Below are 26935 nucleotides of genomic sequence, written 5' to 3' on the forward strand. Positions count from 1 at the left end.
ACACATCATGGCGACTCCAATAGGACAGAGAAAGGACAGTGAAACATAGCCAAGCTTTAAATTACCTGGACTTCACAAAAAATTAGAGCAGTAGTTTAAATCATGCAAGAGATATAGGCTGGGGCAGTGAGTGAACTTGTCATTTTTCACTGAAATTACTATCTGGCTGCATAATCAAGCCGGGCTTTAAAAATGAATGGGGGGGGGGGCTTGGGGAACGAGCTGGGGAAGCAGGGACACCATGAGATTAATGGCCCAAGGTTTTAAATATTAAGACCTATATTTATACAGCTCCTCCAGCAGGAATACTGCCAAGGGGAGGGAAGAAGTACATGCTTAGGGCTGGCTCATTATGCTGGTTTCCACTTCTGAAATTGCACCAGGAGAAAATCTTATTTGGTTTGGATTTCCACGGAGATGGGAAGTTGGCTTCCTGAGATCTGAGGGTAAAGCCTACCAATGCCACTGTTTCGCTGGGATGTTTATTTTTAACATGAAAGGAATCGACAAATACTTAACCTCCTTAATATAGGCCCTCCCACTCAAGGGAAACCAATGAATCAGCTTGGAGTGGAAGCAAAACACAGGATCCAGTCTATGCAAATTTCTACCCACCCTCTCTCTTCCCTCTGTGAGGGGCCAGAGAGAGAAAGTGAGCAGAATGGAAATGGTACCTTGATTACTGGGCTATGACAGATGATTTCTTCCCCTAGAAAAGGGATAGGAGTCTCATTCCAAACTCTCAAAATCTATGAGAGCAATGGTTAGGCTGTTTCTGAATCTTACTGCCCTCTCTTCAGAGAGCCCAGCTCTGAGTGACTCACAGAGTAGTGCTCCGGGTCATCATGTGATGGGGAAGGATGATGATGACACTGTCACAATGATTGGAATGAGGTCACAGATGCAATGATGCTGTCAATGGCTGCTGGGGGAAAGAAGTTTCAGCAGTGTTGGTGTCACCAGGCATTGGTATGATGTTACAACGGTAATGGGGATGTTGGGGATAATCATGGCCAATTCATATGTTGTCAGAGAATAAGAAACCTCTAAGACTTCTTATCTCACTCGGAATATAATATAAAGTCCTCATCATGGTCTAAAGGTTTCACGCAATCTAGCCCCTACCTACCTCTCCAACACAACATACTTTCCCCTTCACTCGTTCCACTCAAGCTACACTGTCCTACTCCCTGTTTGAAAACCATCCATGTACCCTCCCCAGGGCCTTTTATTTGCACTTCCCACTGCCTGGGACCCTCTCTCCTGGGAAATCCTCATGATTTATTCCCTTCATTCAAGTCACCTGCACATACAGGCCTTCATTGGCTAACTCGCCTAGAATGTTACTCCACCCTCACTTCTCCTCTTCTTTTGTTTTACTTTTTTGGTACTTATCGCTTTCTGATATTTATTGGCTTATTTTCTGTGTTCTCCCACTCAAATGTAAGCTCCATGAGAGCAGATTTTGTTTTTGTTCACTGCTGCATCCACAGCTCCTGGCACAGTACCTTGCACACAGCAGATGGTAGATATTCAGTAGGTACTTGTTAAGCGAATGTATGCTCAGTTGTAGGGCTGCTAGTAACAGCAGTGTAGATAGATGCTGGACCATTGACAAGTTTCTACTGAAACTGCCAAAGTCAAGGGACAATAAAAATTGTGATATGGTTTTTTTAGGCGAACTCATTTCCACCTTCCACACGGACAATTTTACTTTGCTCTGGTTGGAGAGGAGCCCTGGTGGCACAGTGGTTAAGTGTTTATCTGCTAACCAGAAAGTCAAGAGTTTGAATTCACCAATCGCTCCTTGGAAACCCTATGCAGCAGTTCTACCCCATCCTATAGGGTCGCTATGAGTCGGAATCAACTTAATGGCAATGGATTTGAGTTTTTGGTTTCTGGTTGGAGAGCCCTTAAATCTACATGTCTAAGCTGACACACTTCACACAAAACACTTCTGAACCTTACCTCCCAATCTGAAGACAGCATTCCAGCTCTGAAACTGAACTGCCTAGGAGACATGTGATGCCATTATACACTACATATTACCCCAGCACAAAACATTTGGGCCCATTTCTTTTCAAGGGAAACTCACATTCGTTTCAGTTTCTTATACTGGGTGAAGGCTCCTGCAGGGATGGACTTGATGGAGTTCTGTTCCAGGCGTCTAGGAAACAGAAAAAAGGACAGTCAATTAACCAGCCACCTGTCCACAAGTAACTAGAGAAGGCCTACTGCTTTCTCTGGCCTTAGGACAAGATGGTCTCTCTCATTACAGGGCAGGAGTTCTGGTTGGAGGAGACAAGGAAGCCAGAGAGCTCATGTTCTGTTATACAGAGTACTCATTCAAGGGTCTAACGCTTCTTGAAGAGAACTACAAAAGGGGCCTTCTCCTTGAGGACTTGCGGTTGTTGCTTATTAAAAACTTCCTTTGGGGGAAGCCATCATCTTCAGAAAAACCTTCAGGAAGTAACCAGAGTTCCAAAAAATCAAAAGGATAAAGAGAAGGAAGAGTTTTGAAAAGAGATGGACCACGGGCCAACCATTCCCATCTGTCATGGAACCATGTTACCCTTCAGTTAAATACCCAACCACACTCCTAATGGGGGTATTGTGCAGCAGAGATGTCCATGGCTCACTTCACTGCTGGGGTTTTCAATGGACTGATCTGATATGGTGGAGGAACAGCCTTAAAGCCTTTAGGTTCCCAGTCGGACATTCATCAAGCCACTCCCTGACATCCTGTAGGCCCCTGGGCCCAGACTGGACCACCCCCTGGGCTACTACTGGGGTTAGGTCTGGGGCTTTAACCTCTCATGGGATTTCCTTGAAGTGTTTCCTCTCCTACTACTCTGAAATGAACAAGAGATTCTGTAGGCCTGGGGCCGAGGACTTCCTTGGAGGAGATGGGGCTGTGGGGAGTGAGTGAGCTTTCCCATTCTCTATTCTTTCATTCCTCAAATGACTTTCCGTCACCATGAACAGGTGTGGTGAGTAGCAGGTGTGAGGGGGAGGTGGGTCCTAGATTAGAGGTGATGAACGATGCCCTGGTCCAGGCTGAACGCTCAGCATCTCATCTCCATCCATCTTCCTTCTGTCCCAGGTGCGGATTTTTTCATCACATCCTTATTGGGTGTGGATATTCCCCAAACCCTCAGATGGGAAGACACCGAAAATGTGTGTGTGGCGGGGGGTGAAGGGGTGGAGCAGAAGCAATACAGGGAAGGGCCAGCTCCCTCCGAAGCTACGGCTAGTGGATACACATTCAGCTGGGACCAACCCATTCATCTTGAAGAGTAATCCCCACTGCAGAGTGGGGGAGACAGTCGTATTAATTTGTTCCTCTGCGATCTCATCTTCATTGGGGGAGCAGAGTATTTGTTACTGGAACAGCTAATGGAGCAGTTTGCCAGCAATTTTCCCATTTCAAACAACATCTCAGCTGCTAATGTGGAATGGTTTGTCAGGCCTACCCATAACACAGACAAATCACTCTCCAGGCAAAAGGAAGGGGGGACAAGGGGGAAGAGGAAGGGCGGGTGAGGGGAGAGAGGGAGCATCAGGACAGATCATTCTTGGCTGCCAGATGAATAGAGTCTACAAATGAGACTGCCACTGTCTATTAACAATGCCTTTGTGCCCTGCTGAAGGGGGGTGGGCAGGGTGCTTTGCTGGGAATGTGGGCACAGGGTGGCTGGGCAGGCCCAGTGGGCAGGGGCCTGGCTGGCTGGCTCACAGTGGGCCACGAAAGCTGGCCACATGGTCTCAGAGACTCTGGGCTACTGGATACAGCCACCCACAAGGCAGGCTGCCTTGCCTGAGAAGCTCCAAGGACATTCTTGTTTTCCAGCTGGGTGGAGAGTTCAGCAGGGATTTCTCAGCCAAGGCAGCAGCTCCATGGATCTCTGGGGCTGCCAGTCAGGTGGCTAATGCTCCCTGGGAATCCTGTGATTCACCTGCCACTTTGGCAAGAGATTTCTGCTGGATGATGCCTCTGGACAGAGCCACAGTCTGGAAGGATGGCGACTCGCTCAGCTTTGGCAAGAGGATTCACTGCTCCCAGCTGCAGGCCAAGAGCCCATGCAAGCCAGGTCAACATTGGGTGTGTGAGGTACGCTGGCTCTCTGTGTAGTTCATAATCAGCTGATGGCCATTTTAGTGATGGGTAGAAAAACTAAGAATGAGCAGGATGTGGTGGCTGTTCCCAAGGAGTTTAATTCCTCTAGTGATAGAGGGAGGACCAACCCAAGATGGTCTATCTTAGTCTATTACGGAATCAAATTTATATTGCTTCCATGTTTACAAGAACTATCCTTTAGGGAGTCTAGTTGACAGCTATCATCTCTTTTAATCCTTACCGTACAAGGTAAGCTTACTGGCCCTATTTTTTGGGTAAGGAAAATGAAACTTGGGGGATCAAATAACCTGTCCGAAGTCACAGGGCTGGGAATAGCAGAACTGAGGACCCCCTGTTTCCACCTCGTAGACACACTGCCTCTGTCTCTTTTTGAAGACAGAGGCCCAGAGGCTAAAGAGGTTTCCCCAAAGTCACAGAAAGGTTTACAGGATTAAGACCACAGCGTTGATTCTGATATATTCTGCAGTTTCTGCAGAAGTAGGTAAAAAGGCTTTAGAGGGGAGGGAGGATGGATATAGATGTGCAGGTGTCATTTCTGAACAAAGAATTCAAATCTTATCTTGTTAGCCCGGCAGAGGCATCGGTCTGTGGCCTGGACTCTCCAGACTTGCTCACTCTGGGGAATGGTTTTGGTCTCTACTGTCGCTCAGCTTCTGATGCTGCTTTGGTGACTGGACGAACATCTGTCCTCTTAGCAAGTGCCAAAGTCATGGCATGATTTGAGTTAACCTTGCTTGAGAGGGCATTAGGGATTTGTCTGTGGGTAGTCACAAATGGTGGGTATACTTTAAATGTAAAGGCAAGGATGTGGATAATAATAACAATGACCTAATATATATCAAGCACTTATTATATGTCAGGTACTGGGATAAGAGTTTTACATAGATTGTTAACTAGAAATTTACACCTCCATGAGGCAGATCTAAGTAGTTATTACCAGACCCACTTCGAACTTGAGAAACTCAAGGTTCAGAGAGGGTAAGTCACTTGTCCAACTTCACAAAGCCAGGATGAGCTAGAGCTGGGACTCAAACCCAAATCCATCTGATTCCAAAGCCCAAACACTACCTCACTGAGCTTTACTGAATCCCCTTTGGAGTTGAGACACCTTCACCTTTGGGTCATTGCCAGCTTATGGTCAGGGAAAACAGTTGCTCCGTCAAGGGACTAAGGCTGGTGTGTGTGCACAAGCATGTGTGTGTGTGTGCACAAATATGTGTGTGAATGCATGTTCACACATGAAGTCTCTATGTAACCCGGACCCCCCAGTAGGGTTTGCACAGAGCCCAGTCCTGCAGACTGGAAAAAGGATATGATGCTCCATACTCCCAGTGGAAAAAATCAGTTGTAAAGGGCAAAAAAGAAGTATTAGCATCAGCACAAACTGTCACATTTTGGGATGTGTCTGAAGCCAACAGCTGTTTCAGGTCTCCCTTAACTGGCACATGAGTCTTTCTTTGTCTGCAAACATTCTTCAAGCTGCAAACTGATTTAACAGAACTAGCATAAAAATGAACATACAGATCAAACATCCGAGCATCTTTCTGCACCAGCAAAAGCAATGGGGACATCTGATGGGAATTACAGTCATTTGCTTTCTGTGTTGATTTGCCCCAGCTCCTTGGATGCTTCCTTAACGATCTGTCATTTGCAAATATGTGACTGAACACACTACATTTCTGGCAATACATAAGTCAACGTAATGCCAGGGAGAATGGCAGGGCCACGATTAGTGGAGGGGCCTGGCTGTGAGTTCCTCTATAAAGAGGCTCTGGAGCTGGGATGAAATATTAATGGTGGCGGTGGTGATGATAGTATAGTGAGAATGGTGGTGATGATGGACAACTACCATTTATTAGGGGCTTTTTTTTTTTTTTTTTTTTATGTCAGATACTGTGCCCTTCACACACTGGCTCATGTTATTCTTTTCAACAGGACTGTGAAGCAGGTTTTGTATCAACATCTCCATTTCACGGATGAAGAAATTGTAGTACAGAGAAGTCAATTTGCCTAAGTCAGGTAGCAGTAAATGGCAGAACCGGGACTTGAACTCAGGTCGGCGTGACTCCAGTGCCTGAGTTCTTAACCCCTAGGCTATACTGCCTACACCCAGAAGCCACTTTGGTGGTACTCAACAATGATTCCTAACTCTTTCCCGTCTGTCTTAGGTTTTCTTTGACTTGTGAACTCTTGCTAGGACACCTAGATTCTGCTGAAAAAAAGAAGCTCCAGCTTTATCCTTTCCCAAAGTCATCCTGGGCCATTTGGTGGTGACCAGATAACAGCTCAGAGCCTAGAGGTTCAGTCCCTGATGGTTTCCTGTGCCTGGAATAGAGCAGAGGGGAAGGCTCCCCTCAAGGTTACACTCTGGGATCAACTTCTGGGGCCGCCCCTTTCTGGCCTCTCGTTTTCTGTACCTTTGCTCCTGGTGGTTCTTGAGAAGGGCAGTGAATCCTAGACATCCTGAATGAGTTTGTATGCTCAGACAACAGCAAAGGTGAGGAATGTAGACATATCTGACATGAGCCACTTCTAACCTCTGTCTGCAGAACACCTGGCACTACCTATGGAAAACAGAGGTGCAGACACAGAGCCAGGTTTGCTATTTTTATTGTATGCTTGTCCCCACATCTCAGAGACCTCCAACAGAGGAAAATTTTCCCCCCGTCTTATAAAAAATGAATGAAGGATGGAATGGAAACTTGAGACAAAACCATTCTATGGTATACACATGTTTACATATGCATACCTGTTTTTGCTTTGGAGATTTCATCTAACAGGTTCTAAACATTGTGCTAACTTTCTACACATTTTATTGCTTATTCTGCATGGAAAATCTTTAGGTAGGTACTATCACTCCCATTTTGCAAAGGGGGAAACTGAGGGATGAGATGTTAAGAAACTTGCCCAAAGAGGCAGAACTGTCATTCAAACCCAGGACTGTTCACTCTAAGCCTCTCTTCCTAACTATTTTGTTACCTGATCAGCTTCTCTTCTGTACCACCTGTCCCATTTCCACCCCATCTCCTCACCTTCTATGTGACAGTCCCCCAGAACTTTTCAAGAATCACTGATATAGGGGCTCTCAGAGCCCTCCAGCCATTTCATTACCTTTGCTGTTTTCTTTTTAGCCACCCTGCCCCCTTTTCAATTCCTTGGTGACCAGTGTAAAACAAAACAAAACAAAAAACAGCTGCCCTCGAGTTGACTCCAACTTATGGTGACTCCATGAGTGTCAGAGTTGAACTGTGCTCCATAGGGTTTTCAGTGGCTGATTTTTCAGAAGCAGATCACCAAGGCTTTCTCCTGAGGTACCTCTGGGTAGACTCAGACCTTCACGTTTTGGTTAGCAGTCAAGCACATTAACTGTTTGCACCACCCAGGACTCCAGTGTAATGGCGGAAATAATTTGTTTTTATTCAGCAGGTGTCTCCCCACCTCAGATAAACAATGGTATTGAGGTGGGACAGGGTGGACAGTGAGGTTACTTTTTTTCCCTAGATGCTTTCACATATGACTCAGCATTTAATCCCCTCCACAGCCTTTGGGAAAGGAGTTTAATTCCCTATCACCTCAATGTACCTGCTACGGTAGAGGGCATGAGACTCTGGATAACACAATGTAGAAGAGTAGAACAAAAATTGAACAGGGTAGGGGCAGTGTTGAGGATGTCAAGATGCCTTCCGGAGCCATGAGGACCCAAGAGGGCAGGACCCTGGAGGGCAGTCTGAAGACCACAAAACAGAAGAGTCTGTGGGTCTCTGGCTCTTACTAGAATCCCTCCTTGCTGGAGTATAGAGCCAGTTCAGAAAAACACCAGTGAGCAGCAGGAAGCAACAGTGCAGCTGATGGAGCTCAGGTTCAAGAAAAATCTGCAGTGAACCATCTCACCGCGGGTTTTTGGGAAGAAAGCTATTTTTAGGGGAACTGGCTCTGCTATGTGGGGAGTCCAGCACACATACTTCTGAGCTGCCTTGGCTTTGAAAAAATCTAAGAGAGTTTGCCAGTCTGCTTTGCATGAGAGGTGTCCCACCTAAAATGTTGGGGAAGCGCAGAACCCTCCCCAGGTTAAGGTGATTTAGGAGAATGGCTAACAGCTAAGGATTGAGGGGGCGGGGGTGGAAGGCTGATATGGTGCCAAGCATCCTAAGGGAAAAGCACAACTCTGGATTACACAGGTGGTATGGACTTTTTTTTTTTATGGAGAAGAGGTGGGATTCTTGATATTAAAAGAGAAAGTAAGGAGGGACAGGGAAACCTGCCAGATGGAAAAGTGGAACCCAGGGAGGAAATAGGGAGAGTGCTGACACATTGTGTGCATTGCAACCAATGTCATGGAACAATCTGTATATGAACTATTGACTGGAAAATGAATTTGCTACAATAAAATATTTAAAAAAAAAGAGAGAGAGAGTAAAATTCAGGTGTCTTGGATGATAAATCAGATACCTTCTATTCATCCTGGGGCTCAGCCTGCAGTTTCAACTCCCCATTCCCTTTTTTCATGCCTTTCAACCTCCCCCATCTGCTGGTCCTCTCTCATTGCTCAGAGGGTGCGTTTTAGCTACTTTAAAGACTTGCAGGTGCCGCAAAGGTTAAGTGCTTGGCTGCTAACTGAAAGGTCGGCGGTTCAAACCCACCCAGTAGCTCTGCAGGAAAAAAGAACGAGCTGCTCCTGTAAAGATTACAGCCTAGGAAACCCTATGGGGCAGTTCTACTGGGTCCTGTAGGGACTGACTCAATGGCACACAACAACAACAACAGACCAACATACAGGTCCCTAGGCTCAGGCTTTGCTGCCCAAAGGAGTAAGCAGGTTTCCCTCCCAGAATTTCTCTTACATGGCATGGCTCCACTACCCTAACCATAGAGACTTGCCTCATCTGCATTCATTTCGCAGCTTCATTTCACTACAGAAGAGAACGTGCAAGTACAGAAAGAGAGGAAGAAGGCCCAGGAGATCCATCTGGTAGCCTGTGGGTGCCAGGTAAGCAGGGGCGGGCTTATTACCCCATCCATATACATTTCCACGCAGATGAGCTACTACCAGGCTCAGTTTATAATGCAAGTGGCTAGTCTACTTGTAGAACTGATTCTGTTAACCACGGCCCTTCAAGAAACTGATCTCACTTCATGGACCCATTACTTTTGTGGGCTAAGTCACCCACCCAACGTGCCAGACATGATGCTAAGCATTTTCCAGCATACACTGATTTAACTTTTACAAGAACCATTAAGGAGGTCTGGAGCCCTGGTGATGCAGTGGTTAAGAGCTATGGCTACTAATAGAAAGGTTGGTAGTTCGAATCCACCAGCTGCTCGGAAACCCTATAGGGCAGTTCTACTCTGTCCTGTAGGGTTGTTATGAGTGGGAATTGACTCGATGGCAGTGGGTGTGGTTTTCTGTTTTTTTATTAGCCTCCACATTTGACAGCTGAGGAAACTGAGGCTCAAAAAAGTTATTTGCCCGTGGCTACAAGGCAGAACCAGAGATAGAATGTGAGTAGGCCTGAACCCCTGGGTTTACACTCTTCACTGCCAAGTTGTTGTCTGTGGCTCCTTATTTCTGGAAATTGTCTAGCTAGGCTGGTCATTCTCAGGATTTTGGATTTCATAGGGTAGGAGATTATAGAACTTTTACTTTGACAAGTGAGGCAATCTCTGTGTGTGTGCATTATATATATATATATAATCTATATATACATATCTATATAAATATGTGTGTATATATATAGATAGCGAGACAGATAGCGAGAAATAGCAAGTTTGACAGCGAGATAGCTAGATATAAATACATAAAGTACCTACGTGGTGCTAATTGTAATGCACTTGCCTACTAACCCAAAGATTGTAGGTTGGAGTACACCTTGAGACACCTGAAAAGAAAGGCCTGGTGATCTCCTTCTGAAAAATCAGCCATTGAAAGCCCAGTGGAACACAGTTTTACTCTGACACACATGGGGCTGTCATGAGTTGGAATTGACTTGATGCAACTGTTTATATATATAAAATCTAAGGAGCTCAGGTGGAACAATGGTTAAAGCACTCACCTGCTAATCTGCCTTCAATGGTCATCATTTTATAATACAAAGGGGATTTTTAATAACAACAATAATAGAACAAGGAAGTCCATGAACTCACAATAAAGGATACTACCTTAAACTGAATATTTTTGTTTAATGGAAAAATTCGTTACAATGTTCTTGTTTTTTCTCATTTTACCTCTATCAGGAAAAACTCAGTAATAACTGGATAATCTTTTAGTAATCACTATAGTAGGTTGTCAATGCCCCTTTTAAAATTCAATGTCAGACCATGAGCCCAAGAGTGCAGGTCTGGTCTGGCCAGCATGGGTCCCACCTGTGATGTGGGTATCTGCAATTTCTCTCTCCCAGAGACTCGAGCTGTGTCAATGTGTGAGGTCCAAGCAGGTGAGGCAGTGGGTGAGCCCAGAGCTTCTGAATCAGGGTTAGGGGGTGGGGGCCATTGGCTACAGCTTAACTACCTAGACTGGATTCTTTCTTCAGAGTGTGGTTTTAAAACCAGGCCAGGTTAACTCTGTGACTGTCAACAAGAAGAGATAAAACCTGGAGATGGAGAATGAAATGAAGTGGGGCAGAAGAAAGGAACAATCTATGGGAATCTGAAATGAGATGGGTGTGTGGTAGGAATTCTGTCTTGAACATCGATCTGGGTAGGACCAGAATCCTACCCTGGCATGGAAGGAAAGGGAAGGAGGGCCTTTTACGAGAAAGAAGAGAAAAGGGATAACCGGGTAGAGAAAGAAATGGTGGGGTGGGAGGGGAAGAGTGAAGTGGAAAGACCATGGGCAGGAAGAGGGAGAGAAAGAGGAAAAAGTGGTAGATCAAGGGAGGGAGAAAATAACAAACGGAGAAATGGTAGATAAAGGGAGAGACAGCAAGGACAGGACTAGGTAGAAATGGTGAAAGTAGGAAATCAAAGAGATGAGCAGGAGAGGTAGGTGAGGTATAAGCAAATTCCCTGGAAGGAGTGGATCTCCAAGGCTACAGCAATGGATCACAAGGCATGGTGAAGAGTTACAGTAAAACATGAACTCGATTAATTGTTGGTGCTTGGCTGAAAGGTAGACTGAGGGCTGAGTGAAGATGGATCAAGGCCACAGGAATTGTGGGCATCAGGCAAAAAAGCGTCCTTACTGCTAGCTCCAGGCTGCAGGGTGGGGAGGCATGGATTTTGAGGCACTGGGGCTGGAAAAGAAATTTTAAAGGGAACCAAAGAAAAGCTGGCAAAGTAAATGAAGAAAGGAGAAGAAATCGAGGCTCCACTATTGCAAGTCACACGTTCTTCCCATCTCAAGCAGGATAAACAAAAGTCCTTAGGATGGCCCTGTGATGTATCCCCTCATTACCTCTCTGACCTCATCTCCTACCATTCTCCTGTGATATAGTTAATGTTAAGTGCCAACTTGGCTATGTCATGATTCTAGTATTATGTAATTACCCTCCATTTTGTGATCCAGTGTAATTATCCTCTAATTTGTGATATAATGTAATCATCTCCATGATGTCATCTGATGTGAACAGCCAATCAATTGTAAGGGGTGTTTCCTTGGGGGTGTGGCCTATACCAAATGTACATATAGATGTTCTGGCAAAGCTCAAGTGCTTGCTCTGGATCCTGTTTCTAGCTCATCATTATCTGACCTCTGGTTCTTGGGACTTGAGCCAGCAGCTTGTCTTCTGACCTGCTGACTTTGGAATTCGCCAGCTTTGCAGCCCTGTGAACCAGTAGCCTGCCATCTGGCCTGCTGATTCTGGATTCATTGGCCCCTATAACCATGAGTCAGGAGAAGCCTTCAGCACAGGCCTGACCCATGGACTTTGGGACTTGCCAGCCTCCACAACTGCAAGAGCCATTTCCTTGAGATAAACCTTTCTCTCTCTACATATGTATACATATATCCACTTCACTAGTTTTGCTTTTCTAGAGAACCCAGCCTATGACATCTCCCTTTTGCTCTCTTTTATTTACTGCATGCAGCTACACCAGCCTTCTGGCACACCAAGCACACCTCCACTGTAGGGCCTTTGCAGACATTATTCCTTCTACCCGTAACACTCATCCTCCAGAACCTCTTTTTTTTATTCTTTTTTTTTTCTCTCACCCACTTCACTTCAAGTCCTTTCCTTGCTTCATTTCTCTCCTACCACCTTCTAACATAGTATCTAATTTACTTCTTTATTTCATTGTTTATCTCTCCTCACTAGGATGCAAGCACCATGAGGGTAGAGATTTTGTCCATTTTGTTTGTTGCTGACTCTGCACAGCACATGACAATGACTGGAACACAGTAGGCTCTCAATAGACACTTGAATGAATGCATGAATGAATGAAAGCATCAAGGGGCAATCTGACTGGAAGGAGTTGGAAGTAGAAGGGGCATACATAGGAGGAGATGATGCAGAGAGGTGAGGGCCATGTGTGCCTTTTCTTTGGATGGGCTTTATCCAATGATGTTTTCAGTTGGAAGTCCCATCTAATGATATTCTTAATAAAGCCATCCAAAGGTGGAGCTAGAAAATGAAAACAACTGTTATCATTGAAGGGTCACATAAGCATCCTCCAGCTGTCATCTCAAGTTCAATGATGACTGGCCCTGTACTCCACCCAGAATCAGACACTGGCCATTTTCTAATGTATGAAGGAAGAGCGTACAAGACTGAGCTATGTGAGCAAACCAATTTTACTCTAATTTTGGACATGTGTGTGCACATACATAGAAAAACACAGTCTCCTCTCTTTACCTAGAGGACAAAAATCTGATTTGAAATGATTAGGAACTCAGGCCCTTTCTCGGAGAGTGGTAGTTCAGCCTTCTTGCCCTTTCCTCTTCTTCCACCATCACCACCGCCACCATTTTATAGAGCATTTGCCATGTGCCAGGGACAAAAAAAAAAAAAAAAATTTTTTTTTTTTTTTTAGGGACTATATTAAGTGCTTCACATGCAGAATTTCATTTAGTTTTCACAATGACCCATTGAAAGGTAATACTATAATTATCATATTACTATAGATAAGAAAACAGGATGAAAGGGAGCAATTATTTTGTCCAAAGTCACACAGCTAGTAAATGGCAGAGCCAGGATAAAAATGCAGTGTGATTCTAGGGCAGGGATCAGCAAACATTTTCTGTAAAGGGCCAGGTAGTACATATTTTAGGCTTTGTGGGGTACAGGTCTCTGTTTCAGCAACTCCGTTCTGCCTTTATAGTATGAAAGAAGGTGTAGATAATACATAAACTGATGGGCATAGCTGTGTTCCAATAAAACTTTATTGACAAAATAGGCAGTGGCCCAGGGGCTGGCATTTGCTAACTCTGCTCCAGAGTCTATGCTTTTGACCACTGTGCTATCATATCTAAACTCCAGGCTCCCTGGGAAAGCTGGGACGGACAGCAAAAAGATTCCTAACTGGTTTTTGTGGTCAGTTCTAACAGCCCAACACTTTGGCAGTCTGGAGGGGGATTGCCTGAGACAGAGAGGTGAGCTCGCCAGGGACTGAGAAGTGGCAGACGGGACACTTACATTTCAACGATGCCCTCTGGCAGATTGGCAGGGATCTCCATCAAGCCCTTTCCTCGACAGTCCACGATGTTGTTACTGCAAGTGCAGGCCGAAGGGCAGGAGAGGGAGTTGGCATTGCAGGATGGAGACTCTGAATGGGGGCCTGTGGGGCCAGAACACAATGGTCAGCTTCTGTCAGTGCCAGTGGCCTCCTGGGCCTTTGTGCCCTTTAACCAGCTTCTCAAGAATGCAGCAGTACCAGATCCACTATCCTGGTAAAATTTATTCCCAGCTGACATCTCTCCTCACCTGGGAGACACAGCTGCCACCGGCTAAATATTCAGCAAAGTGGAGTGATTCTGACCTTGACATTGCTATTTTTCGATGGTTCCACGTGCTCTGTAATCCCATCATCCTATTCCTTCAGAAAAAGAGGAGTTCTCAGAGCCAACCTTGCATGGAAATATGCCACTGAAATCCAAAAAGCATACATGGGGAACACTTTTCTCAGGATGCTTGGTGTCTAAAGGGCACCCGAGGGGTTTCGGCTTTAATCTGGCAATTGGATGCTGACTGTTTATATACCATCAACTCTCTCCCTGGTGGCTAGAGGCCACTATAGCTATCAACACCAGGTGGGAGGAATGAAAGTGGCAGAGTTTCCCCGTTTGGGGCATTGGTGCTGTTAAAGTGGCAATGCAGCCATCGGCAGTGACACCCAGGACATTTCCAAACAGCTTGTATGTCTAGGAAAGAGGCAAATAAAACTTATCTCATTAGGAAAAAGGCAAATAAGTTATTACAAATTTTGGAGTTGGCTCTTAATTTTGTGTGTGGCGAGAACCAGTATGAATTTAACATAAAGTGATAAAACCCCAAGGAAATGGCATCTAGGGAGCTTATTTAGAAAGGCAAAGCTAGATAAACATACACATTACTAAACTAACACAAGATTCAAAGACCTGCCAAGCACTTTCTTTGGTGGTCACATCAAATCCCTAATACAAGAAGTAAGATCAAACTTATTAAAGACATAAAATTTTCATGGTATGACCCCTTCCTCAAAGCCAAGTAAGACTCTTAAACATGTGGTTAGTTTTTCAAAGTGAGATGTTGTGGTCCAAAAGGCAAACCCAACCCAACGGCCCTCCCAAGATCTCATCCCACCCCCTGGCTGGCTCCAGCCAAGAGGGGTTGTCTTTCTAGATCCTCCTTCCACAGCAAATGGTCACAGGCTGAGACCAAACTCAGTCTAACTCTGCAGACTCCCTCGCTGTTTGGACATGGGGCCTCTGACTGGAAGCTCTCGGATACAGGTTAAATATGCAACGTGGAAAATGTCTGCAGGGATAAGCTTATTTTAGTTTGGCCACTGTTCACTGGAGAAGTTGAGTGTGGGAAGCCAGAGCAAGGCCAGCTGCAGCGGTTGAATCTGAGGACCAACCAGGACACTGGGTGAGGCAAAGTGAAGGGACCAGCTCTCCACGTTCAACGTCCCCATGCTTGTGGGTGTTCTTTCTGTAGGAGCTCAAATTGATGCCTGCCACTTACTTTGGAACACTTTCCTGGAAAATGCCAACTCAGCGATCAAAGATTCCTGCCTCCCTTGCTCACTTACATAAAACGAAAATTTTAAATATTCTATAAGCTTGGATGTTTGAGAAAATATTCTTGCCCATAGTGCCAGTACCTCAAAGTTACCAGTGGCAAGGACCCTGTGAAGACCATGGAAAATCTCAGAGAGCTGGTGACCCGTACTGAAATCCCAATTTGGAACACCCTCTTAGAGATACAGTTTGCTCCAAACTGGGAAAGCCTTTAAATTTCTAAGATAATGGCAACACCAGAGAGCTAGCCTGCAAGAGTCTCGGATTAGGGATCAGAAAGTGTTGTGGCTGAGTGTGGGCTCTGGAGTGCCATCACCTCAATTTGAATCCTAACTCTATCATTTCATTCTTATTTCCCCACGCCTCAATTTTCCCCGTCTTATTTCATAACATACTTACTTCTTAACATGGCTTTGTTGTGAAGTCAAATACAAGCTAATGTGGGTAAGGTATTTAGAAGAATGCTTGGCACATAGTAAGGGCTTGGTCATGTTAGATGCTATTATTATTTTTTATTTGTACTTTAGATGAAGGTTTACAGGACAAGCTAGCTTCTTATTAAACAATTAGTACACATACTGTTTTGTAACATTGGTTACCAACCCCACAGCATGTCAACACTCTCCCTTCTCGACCTTGGGTTCCCTATTACCAACTTTCCTGTCCTCTCCTGCCTTCTAGCCCTTGCCCCTGGGCTGGTGTGCCTCTTTAGTCTTGTTTTGTTTTATGGGCCTGTTCACTCTTTGGCTGAAGAGTGAACCTCGGAAATGACTTCATTACTGAACTAAAAGGGTGTCCGGGGGCCATACTCTTGGGGTTTCTCCAGTCTCTGTCAGGCTAGTAAGTCTGGCCTTTTTTGTGAGTTAGAATTTTGTTCTACATTTTTCTCCAGCTCTGTCTGGGACCCTCTGTTGTGAATTAGATGCTGTTATTATTATTACTATTATTATTACCATTAGGCCTGCCTCTGCCACTATTTCTCTGTGAGACCTCGGGAAAGGCACAGTACCTCTCTGGGAGTCTTTTGTTATCATCTCAGCAAATAAGGGGTTGGGACTGCATGATTTCTGAAGTCCTATTTCTGTTCTCCAGAAAAATGAGAGAGAGAGAGTAAGATACATAGCAGCGTCTTTCTCTCCTTCCCTCCTCCTCTCTTTGTGGGTGACAAAGAGGGTCCACAGTGTGAAGGGCTCCCATCCATCACCCACACCCAGAGATAGACTAGGAGCAGTTTGGCTTAAAATGTCAGGGCTTTTGAAATGCAGATGGAGCTCCCCAAAGAAAGCTGGCTGCCCAGTCCTCCACATCAAGGAGGTGAGTGCCTCTGACAAAAGCCAGGGAGAATAGCTGCGCCTCCTGTTTGGGAAATGTCAGGGGCCCCATGCAGCACTGGAGTCTGAGCTCCTGTATTCCCACCTGCTCAGTCTGAGGGTACTGCTGGCCGTCCCTCTTTTGATCTGCCAATATCACTTGGATGCAATGTGTAGGAAAAGAGGGGGAAGAACAATATATTCAACATATTGGCAACAGGAAGTTCTGAAATGGAGCTTTTTGAAAGGTGCATCTTCTGACTTCATGCAGAAATTAATTCAGACCAAACTAGACCCTGACTGTACTCTTGAGTCCCTCTGGGACTTAGCTGGGGATCTCACAGGGTGGCTCTGGTTTTGTTGGCAGTGTGCACTACATTTCAAGGGATGTTGTCAAGGTTTAAAAAAAAAAAAAAACCTCTAGGAAAGATGCCTGAACCAGGTCACTAACAACACCTTTAATTACACAGAGGGAAACAACGTAATTATAGCCTCTCTCAGCACCTCCGGCTGTCAGCATCTCAGCCAGGCATTCACGCTTGGTGAAGATGTTGTCGTCTTGTTTAAACAAAATACTTCAGGTTTCAGATGGGGTTGAAAGATGGGTCTACTTCCCCTGGAAACATTCCTTCCTGATGAATGCCCCATGAACCAGGCTCATTCCCCTATGGGCCTCTGCCTGCCATCTGAAGTCCCCTCCCCTTAGCTTTCTGTCTCTGGACAGACTGAGACTAGAATGTTGATTTTACAAGGGCAGCCGCCTTGTCTGTCTTACCCACTGTTGCATCCCCAGTGCCTAAAACATGGCCTGGCACAAAATACGAACTCTAAACAGACATTGGGTGAGTGAGAGGATGAACGAATGAAACTGACCCAGAAACCTGTCAGACTTGAGGCTTGAGCCTCACCAAGCTATACAGGTACGTCCTTCTGGAAGGGTCCTGAGGGGGTGCTCCCTGAGTCCTAAATGCTCTGGTCTTTTGCAGATAGGATCAGCCACAGGATGGTGGGATAGAGTGGTTATAACCTGTAACCAGTTGCTGTCCAGTCAGTTCCAACCTGTGGTGATCTCTTATGTGTCAGAGTAGAGCTGTGCTCCATAGGGTTTTCAGTGGCTGACTTTTTGCAAGCAGATCACCAGGCCTCTTTTCTAGGGCACCTCTAGGTGAACTTGAATCACCAACCTTTTGGTTGGCAGCTGAGTGTGTTAACTCTTTGCAACACCCCAGGAACATAGTGGCTACAAGAGATGGGAATCTCATTCCTGAAGCTCACTTCTTTCTCCACTGCTCTAAGTGCTGACAAAGGCCATTTGCCCTGTCACCTGGGGCTCCCTGTGAGCCTGATCCTACCTGCACAGGTCAGGGTGTTTTACACACTCCCGCTGAGCTCTCTCAGCAAGTCCATCTCTCCCAACCCTTCCTGTCCACACTTGGGGGTGGGGAGGGTACAGGAGGTAGTGGATTTCCAAGGAGGACAAAGTAGGAAAATAGCTACCTTTCTACCCAGCAGATTATTTAACTATATGTTGCAAAGTAGAGAGGTGTGGGCATGGAGTTTTTATATCAGGATATCTTTGATGAAAGAGAACTATCTGAATACATGCCTGCATGTATTCTTTTATGTAACATGCTCTCGTGGGGAATCATGAAGTTACATTGTTCTTGAGTGAATCTGTCCACTAGGTCCTACTTCCTCCTCTCTCAGGCAAAGAAAGTGGCCTTAAATCAAAGCAAACTGATGGACTGGTGTGCAGAACCCCTGCAATCTACTTGCTAAGATGTTCTATTACCCACTTAGGCATGCACGTGGACTTGCTCTTCACTTCTACATAAGTGCCCATGCCATCTGCACTTGGAGCTCTCGCAGTGGCACTAACATGCTTCTCCACTCAGGTGGAAGGATGTGCTCATCCAGAATAGGGAGATGGAGATCTGAGCCATTTCTCGTCTCCTTCTGGGGGTCTGTCGCCCCTTTTCTTAACCACTGCCACCGCTTCAGCTCTGGAATCTCATTCTGGAGCCAAAGTTGCCAAATAAGGAGTAAAGTTCTGATTTCTCTGCAATACTCCTGGACTGGGCTGATATCTTGAGGGCAGAGCTCCAGGTGTGGAGGCAGCTGGCCTGTCCCCGCTCCTCACTGATCATGAAGGGGTGTGTCCCACCCGGGGGGCATTCTGCGAGTGGGAGCAGAGGTGCATTGCCAGCCAAGCTTCTCCTAGGGAACGTCCCTGTGATCACTAGCATGGGCATTGTACATGCTATCCTATCTCTGCTGAGTGGACAAGCTCCCCTCCAGTTCTGAGAGAGAAGAAAAGATGGAGTGATGAGCAGGGGTACTGGCTCCTGCCCCAGATGCCATGTCATCTTTGTTTTCCACCTAGTTGTCAAAGTAAGGATGGCTATAGTGGTGAAAGTGAAGAGCCCTTACTTGTTTGCCCAGATAAGTGGGGCAAAGATCACAGATCATTAGAGCTGGAAGGGCCCATGGAGATGGAAATGGAAGCCCAGGGAGAGGAGAGTACTTGCCCAAGGACACAGTATTGGCCAGGCTAAAAGTAATTATCATCTCATAATAGCAGCTAACATTTATTGGATGTTGCCTATGTGCCAGATACTACATTAAGTGCTTTGCATATATTATCTCATTTGGTTCCCATAAAACCCACAATTTGGACTCTATTCTTATTATTCCTATTACATTGATGAAGAAACTGAAGAATAGAGAGTTTAAACAAACTGCCCAAGATCACAGAGCTACTAAATGACAACCTTCTAACTTTTAGTCCAAGGCTGTTCTCAACGTCTTCTCTGCCAAAAAGATGCCCCAAGCACCTCTCCTTATTGTCATAAAATTGAAAACCACAGAGTCTGGAGATCTCAGGAGGTGGGAAGAGCAGGCTCAGGGGCCAAGACACGGACTGTGTAAGCTGCACTGGGGATAGCTGAACACTCTTGTGTTAGAGTTGCATTTATTTCTTTCTGTCTTTAAAAACAAACAAAAAATAAAACTCAGCCAGTAAAGTACAGAGAGTCGAAAAATCCAATGGCCTCATGAGCACGGAAATAAATTAATTCCAGTATTCAAATTAAGCATCCCTGTTGGCCTCTGGCCTCTCAAAAGCCAACAACAGACTGCGGTGACAATGGGACTTGAACAATTATGATGAGAATATAAATGAACGTGATTTAAATACCAGAGGCATGATAATTTTGGGAATGACTAAATAAACCTAATAATCTTGTTCCTGCAATGCCTAATTATGGTATTTTAATTAAAATCTCCTAAGGAGATGGGTTGCTAGTCATGGCTTACCTTAATTATCTTTATACTTAGTAACTAGTTCCAAATTAAAAAAAAAAAAGGAAGAATGGGGAAAGTTTCTGGTTTCCAGGGAGATAAGCCTATTTCGTTTTTAATAACAAATGAGAAAGTATTTATTGAGAGGATATCAGGTTCAAACAGTGTTCTAGGAATTGTGCATCAGAAAAAATATTAGATGTGGCTGCTTACCACTAGAAGACAAGATCAATCTTTATGAAAAGATGAAATCTCCCATTCACGAGCCATAGGCAGATAAATGCGAAATGGATGGAACAAGCACTGATGGCTACTAGATACTCAAAGGAAAAAGATAATTGATTTAAGAGGTCAAATGCTTAATTAATAACCATGAATTATCAGTTGTGACCTGTACCTTCCTGATTAAGGTCTCAGGAAATTAACACATGGAAGATAAATCTTGGAGTTTAAACCCCAAAATAAACTCTCTAGGGTGATGGTAAAAAAGGAAAAAATGAAACAAGACAAAAAAACCTTGCAACTCTCAAAACATGAGGCAAGTAACTGACCAAGGTGGAACTTTTTTCCTGGTCTGTTATCATCAAGGACTCTTGTGAAGTTCAGGTCTACTCCAGACAACAAGAGGCCAGAGCCATGGAACACAGACTCTTCTAGACCTAGGGCTCTTGCCTTCCTCTTGAAACCACAGAAGTTAACAACAGAATTCTTTCAGCAGGAGCTGAAGAAAACTAAACAGTCAAGTTGTATAACAGAGAAAAAAATGTTAATAAAAAAATACTTATTTCTCCACCTTTGTGAAAAATTCCCAATTGTTCCCCTAGAGGAAGAAAATAAATGCCTTCAATTGGAAGGGTACACTTGACAGAGGAGATGAATTTTGCCAAAGTGCGCTGCTTGCAAATTTCTGGGTTAGCTGGAGTGATAAGGAACCCATATTCAGGGCTTCTGGGGAGAAAAGGCTGGCCTCCAGACAGCTGGATTTAATTCAAAGGAGATATCAGGGACTTGGGCAGGCACGACCCTCACAGGCTGAGCGAGATAAAGCTCGTTGCCTTCTCTGGAGTCATGTGTTCATGAATTTCTTGATATCATCAAGGGCCCAGGGAGGTTTTCTTAGGCTGCCTTGACAGAGGCTGCTAGTGATGAAGCTTCATGCAGGGATGGCTTAATTGGTGCCTGACTCCTTTCCTTCTCCTCAGCAGATGATCTCTATTTTTCTCAAAAAAGTTCTTGTCTCTCCTTTCTTGACTGAGGTCCTCCTCCTGTGAGTTAGGGGAATAGTTCGAATGAGGCACTTTCACGGTTTTTCAGCTTCAGACAACCACCCAAAACAACAACAAAAACAAACCAGCTGCCACTGAGTCAATTCCGACTCATGGTGATCCTATGAGTGCCAAGCAGAACTGCACTCAATAGGATTTTCAAGGCCGTGACCTTTCGCAAGCAAATCTCCCGGCCTGTCTTCCAAGACGCCTCTGGGTGGGTTCAAATTGCCGACCTTTGGATTAGTAGTTGAACACTTAACCAACTGTGCCACCCAGGGACTTCAAAACAACCATAATCAGGTCCATACCAGACAGCCTCCTGGGTTCATTCAGAAGCTTTGCTAGGCTCTGGCATTGAGGTGGGGCCTGCATGCTTAGAGGTGTGTGTGTGGAGGGGGGCTGGTGATTAGGACATAAAAGAGGACCCTCTCTTTGACTTCCTTCTCTAGGAGTGCAGAGACTGAACACTGGTGTTTCAACTGTGTGTGCACAGAGTGGGTCTTCCTCTGACATCCTCTTAGACAGCCTCACATACTCCCTTTAACCGTTATTGAAAAGGCAGTGCTTTTGGGGGGGTGTGTTCCTCCTGCACCCCACTAGTGATGCTGGTGGTCCATTCATCATGGGTGTTCAGTGCTCCAGTTCCCCCAGACCATTATGTCTGACTTGAAACTTTTCAGAAAGTAACCCCTCATGAAGCTCTGGCGCATAGTGGTTAAGAGCTACAGCTGCTAACCAAAAAGGTCAGCAGTTCAAATCCATCAGCTGCTCCTTGGAAATCCTATGGGGCAGTTCTACTCTGTTCTATAGGGTTGCTATGAGTTGGAATCGACTCGGTGGCAATGAGTTTGGATTTTTGGTAACAGCTTGATAAGGAGCTCTGGTGGCACAGTTGTCAAAGCACTCAGCTGCAAACTGAAAGGTCGGCAATTTGAATCCATCAGCACTCAGAGGGAGAAAGATGTGGCAGTCTGCTCCCATAAAGATTACAGCTTGGAAACCTTATGGGGCAGTTCTACTCAGTTCTGTTGGGTCGTTGTGAGTCAGAAACAACTCAACAGCAATGGGGTTGTTTGTTTGTTTTGGTTTTGACAGCTTGGTAAAACATTTAAAGAGTGCCTTGTGCACACAAGTCCTAATAATGTCACTCCTGAATATTCGGACCAAGGTGAGAGAGTGGTGACATCAATATGCATATTGATGTCTGGTGTCTGGACTAAATTCTCATGTCCTCAAGAGACACCTGGCTTTGTATTAAGATGCTGTGAGGACCATCACAAGTTATGGTTAATTGCTATAAACAGGAGAGACGGTTAAGATGCTTCTGTGTCACTATTAGCCCTCCTGCTTCTTGTTGTTGTTAGGTGCTGTAGAGTTCAACTCATAGTTACCCCGTGTACAACAGAACAAAACACTGCCTGGTTCTGTGCCACCCTCACAATAGTTGCTATGTTTGAGCCCATTCTTGCAGCCACTGCATCAATCCATCTTGTTGAAGATCTTCCTCTTTTTCGATGACCCTCTACTTTACCAAGCATGATGTCCTTCTCCAGGGACTAGTCCCGCCTGATAAAAAGTACATCGAGACAAAGTCTTGTCATCCTCGCTTCAAAGGAGCATTCTGGCTGTACTTCTTCCATGACAGATTTGTACGTTCTTGCAGTCCATGGTATATTCAATATTCTTCACCAACACCGCAATTCAAAGGCATCAGTTCCTCCTTGGTCTTCCTTGCTCATTGTCAAGCTTTTAAATACATATGAGTCGACTGAAAATACCATGGCTTGGGTCAGCCACACCTTCCAGCAGAACAAGGTGATACTGTGTGGTTTAAAATCAGGAAAGCTATGTGTCAGGGTTGTATTTTTTCACCATACTTATTCAATCTGTATGCTGAGCAAATAGTCTGAGAAGCTGGACTATATGAAGAAGAACGTGGTATTAGGACTGCAGGAAGACTCATCCACAACCTGTGATATGCAGATGATACAACCTTGCTTGCTGAAAGCAAAGAGGACTTGAAGCACTTGCTGATGAAAATCAAACACTACAGCCTTCAGTATGTATTACATCTCAATATAAAGGAAACAAAATTCTCACAACTGGACCAATAAGCAACATCATGATAAATGGAGAAAATACTGAAGTTGTCAAAGGAGGGAGATTTGGGGCATTCATCTTTCCAGAATTTAGGAGGGTCAGAACTGAGTCCCATGGGTTTTGGATCCTGACTGTTGTTGGGTAAGCAATGTCTTGCCACTCCTTATATGGGAAGGTACTTTTGTGACGAAGTGGTATTCACGTTTGCGCATTGCATTAAACTTGGTACCCACCTATAATGATGTGTTTTAACATTCTCTCTAATTAGTTTTTCTCACTAGCTCTTGGATGACTCCTGCACTATATAATTATTTCTTTCACTGGCACTTATGCCGATATTGTACTCTTTGCCTAATAATTACTGTAATTACAGTCACTATATTTGAATCTGGTGCCTGTGTGATAAACGGTTTTATTATATGTGTTTGATGGCAAGTGATTTCTAAGTGGGCGTCTATGGGAAATTATTGAAGTACTGCTAGGAGACATGTTAAAATGTTTTTGGATAACAAATAACTTGATGAAGTTAACCTCGTGACAGGAGACATCAGCAGAGAGCGGGCTGAAGTTGAATTCAAGGGATTTTTCTTGCATGTTGCAAATACAGTCTAAGAGCAGAAGGGGACCGATTTGTACTGCTGGCTGTCTCGGGGCTGGTGGTACATACTGGGCTCTATGAACACTCAACACTGAAAAGGGGCAGCAGTTAAGAAAGGTAAGGGTGTGCAGACCCCCACAGTGACAAGCTCCCTGCTGTCGTTGCTTCCTCTTGCACACTGGCTCCCCAGGCTCCCCGTTCCAGGTCTGGGTTCCCTGGATTTCAGGAATGCCTCAGCTGAATGCTTTCCTTTTTTCTTTTTAACTTATTAGTGTCTGTAATTTTGTTATTATGGCAAATAGATAAGTAATAACATATTTGTCATTTCAGTGTACATTTCATGCACAGCTCAGTGACATTAATTACGTTCATCATGTTGTTCAGTCATCACCCTTTGTTGTTAGTTGTGTTCAAATCCAACACATGACGCCCTCATGTGAGCACAGGAGAGCTGCTCCATAGAGTTTTTAAGGCTGTAACATTTTGAAAGCAGACAGCAGATAGCCAGGCCTGTCTTCCGAGGCACACCTGGAAGGGTGGGTTTGAACCACCAACCTTTCCATTGGTAGTCCAGTGCTTAACTGTTTGAGCCACCCACAGGGACTCATCACCCTTATCCATTCCCAAATTTTCCCATCACCTTAAACAGAAGCTTAGTGTCCCCAGTGAATGCTTTCTTTTTTTTTTTGAGGAAATCAAGGCATTAGCTCTACTTCTTTGCCCCCAGGCAAGGGAAGAATTGGTGGGAGGGAAGGATGTACAGGAAAAGTAAAATCAAACAAGTGAGCAAAATTCGGGGCCTGGTTTCAAAGCTACGTCCTTGGGAAAGTCTCTCCAGTAACCCAGCCACCTCCCATCCCTGGAGATCTAAGCTGCCTTCAGTTATGTGTGTCTTCATGGTTCTGTTTCCTGTACTACATAGGCAATCTGTGCTTCCATTACACTTCAATTACCCACAGATCAAACTTGTGTGTTTGCTCAGCACATTTGGTGGGCCCACTAAACTATAATAATTAAGCTCCACTTATTTAGCTCTTACCAAGTGCTGTGTATTATGCTAAGTGCTTTAGATGCATTATTTAATTTAATCCTCCCTCCAATCCCTTGAGTTCTAGACTATTATTATTTCCATTTTGCAGACAAGAGGTAACTTGCCAAAGTCACACAGTTAGTAAGGGGGCAGAGCTAAGATTTCCAGCCAAGCTGGCTGACTCCACAGCCTGCATTACTGCATCTCCCGATTTCTCTCAGCAGCTGGACAACTGGAACGTGTTTAGCAAATGCTGAAATACTTCCATTACACCTGTTTCCGGATTACATGAGGCTCAACAAATGTAGGTTTCTTAGCATCAGTGGACAATGGGCTTAGCAGAAAGTGATTCACGAGTTTCTTTAGCATTTTCCTTTACCAGATGCCAAACGCTTCTTGTGCTTAACCCCTTGAGGCACTCCAGATTTCTTTAAATGACTACAGAGTATGTGGTTCCATTCCGGGCTGGGGTGTGTGCTGAAGGCCTGGTGATAGTGGGGTGATGGATGGGTGAGTCACAGCACAGGATGGGATGGAAAGGTAGGGAGCAGTCTCACCTGGGCATACGTATTCCTTCTTCTGCACGTCTGCCACGTTGAAACCCCTCAGCTGCACAGGAGCCATGCAGAGTGTGAACTGACCAATGGTCCGCCGCTGTCGCAGCCAATCAGAGAGCCAGGCTAAGTGGCAGTCACAGTACAGGTGATTGGAGTGCAGACGCCTGGGAGAGAGAGAGGCAGAGGGAAGACATGGTCACAGAGTGGAGTGGGAAGCCTGGCCAAATAGGGTGGGCAAAACCTCTGTGTCCCCTCCCTCCAGCGTGATGGTCCTTATGAGCTCAGGGAAGCACTTCCCTCTGCACTGCTGAATTACTACATGAGCCCCAACCCTTTCACTGCCAAGCCACAAATGACAGTTATCTTCACATTGCGAGGCATGGCCAATGGCTGTCCCCAGGCTTCTGTGCTATTCCCCATTTCTTAGTAGCGGTAATTCCACGCCTTCCTTTCCCATTCAAGAAAGCCTCTCAACACAGAGGAGACAGTGATGTTATTATAGTGATGATCCTGTCTTGAGTCAAATCCTGACAAAGGGGTGACTCATTTGCAAACATCAGTGCTTTAGCTAGCATCAGTTACAGGTAGCTTGAAACACGCCTCTCAACGCCCAATCTGTGACAACATTGTGGCTGAGGCCTGATGTTGCCTTTACCCTTTACTTCTTCTTCCCCATTCCCACCCTAAATATCCCTTTAATAAACTGCATGCATGTAATGCTAGTGGGCCTAAAACCAGTGCTACTTGTGTGGACTAACCAGGGTGAGTAGGGGACAGAGAGAAAGGCACTTTTTGAAGGATGTACCTTCTTACCTTCCTCCTAGCTAAGTAAGGTATTGTCCATACCAGACTCTTTGTAAATATAGTAATCTTTTTATAGTGCCTTTCCTCTCCAAGTTCAATTCCACTTGGCATATTTGTTATTCTGTCCGGCTCAGGTGCATCTTCATAAACTTCCCAACCAGTTCCAGGACTCGGTGACTTTAGCCCTGTAGTAGCTGTGACTCCAGATTACTGTTTTGCCCTTGAGCGAATAAGATCTGACTTCCCTAGAGGGATCTGCATGTCCCACTGTGAGTGGAATCACACTTGGTTAAACGACTTGAACTTCCTCCCACTAAGTGGGAGGCAAACTGAGGATAAACAGGGGTTCTAAGTGATTCCACAAGGTCTCTCTACTGGGTTTCTACTAATCTTTCCAACCTCCACATTCCCTACAACCCTAGGCCATTAGAAGTGATGGTAGGTAAGTTTTAGCCATATAAAAAATATAAGTAGTAATATAATTGTCCTCACGTTAACTCTGACTCCTGGCAACCCCATGTGTGTCAGAGTAGAACTGTGACCCATAGAATTTTCGGTGGCTGATTTTTCCAAAGTAGATTGACAGAGCTTTCTTTTGAGGTGCCCCGGGGTGGCCCTGAACCTCCAACCTTTCTGTTAGCAGCTGAGTGCACTAACCATTTGCACCACCCAGGGGAC

The 26935-nt window shown here is 45.1% G+C and overlaps 1 protein-coding gene across 2 annotated transcripts in view; it reads right to left on the reverse strand.

The window, feature by feature from the left end:
* The window catches only part of SLIT3 (slit guidance ligand 3), a 783747-nt gene that overhangs the window by 165684 nt on the left and 591128 nt on the right, over positions 1–26935 (reverse strand). For both annotated transcript variants that reach the window (XM_049874285.1, XM_049874284.1), the window contains exons 8-10: positions 25454–25617; positions 13705–13846; positions 2096–2167 (exon numbers count right to left, since the gene is read on the reverse strand). In XM_049874285.1, the coding sequence (XP_049730242.1) occupies positions 2096–2167; positions 13705–13846; positions 25454–25617 (378 nt within the window). The remainder of the gene's footprint in view (positions 1–2095; positions 2168–13704; positions 13847–25453; positions 25618–26935) is intronic.

Source organism: Elephas maximus, chromosome 2, assembly GCF_024166365.1.
Source record: "Elephas maximus indicus isolate mEleMax1 chromosome 2, mEleMax1 primary haplotype, whole genome shotgun sequence".
Classification (NCBI taxonomy): Eukaryota; Metazoa; Chordata; class Mammalia; order Proboscidea; family Elephantidae; genus Elephas; species Elephas maximus.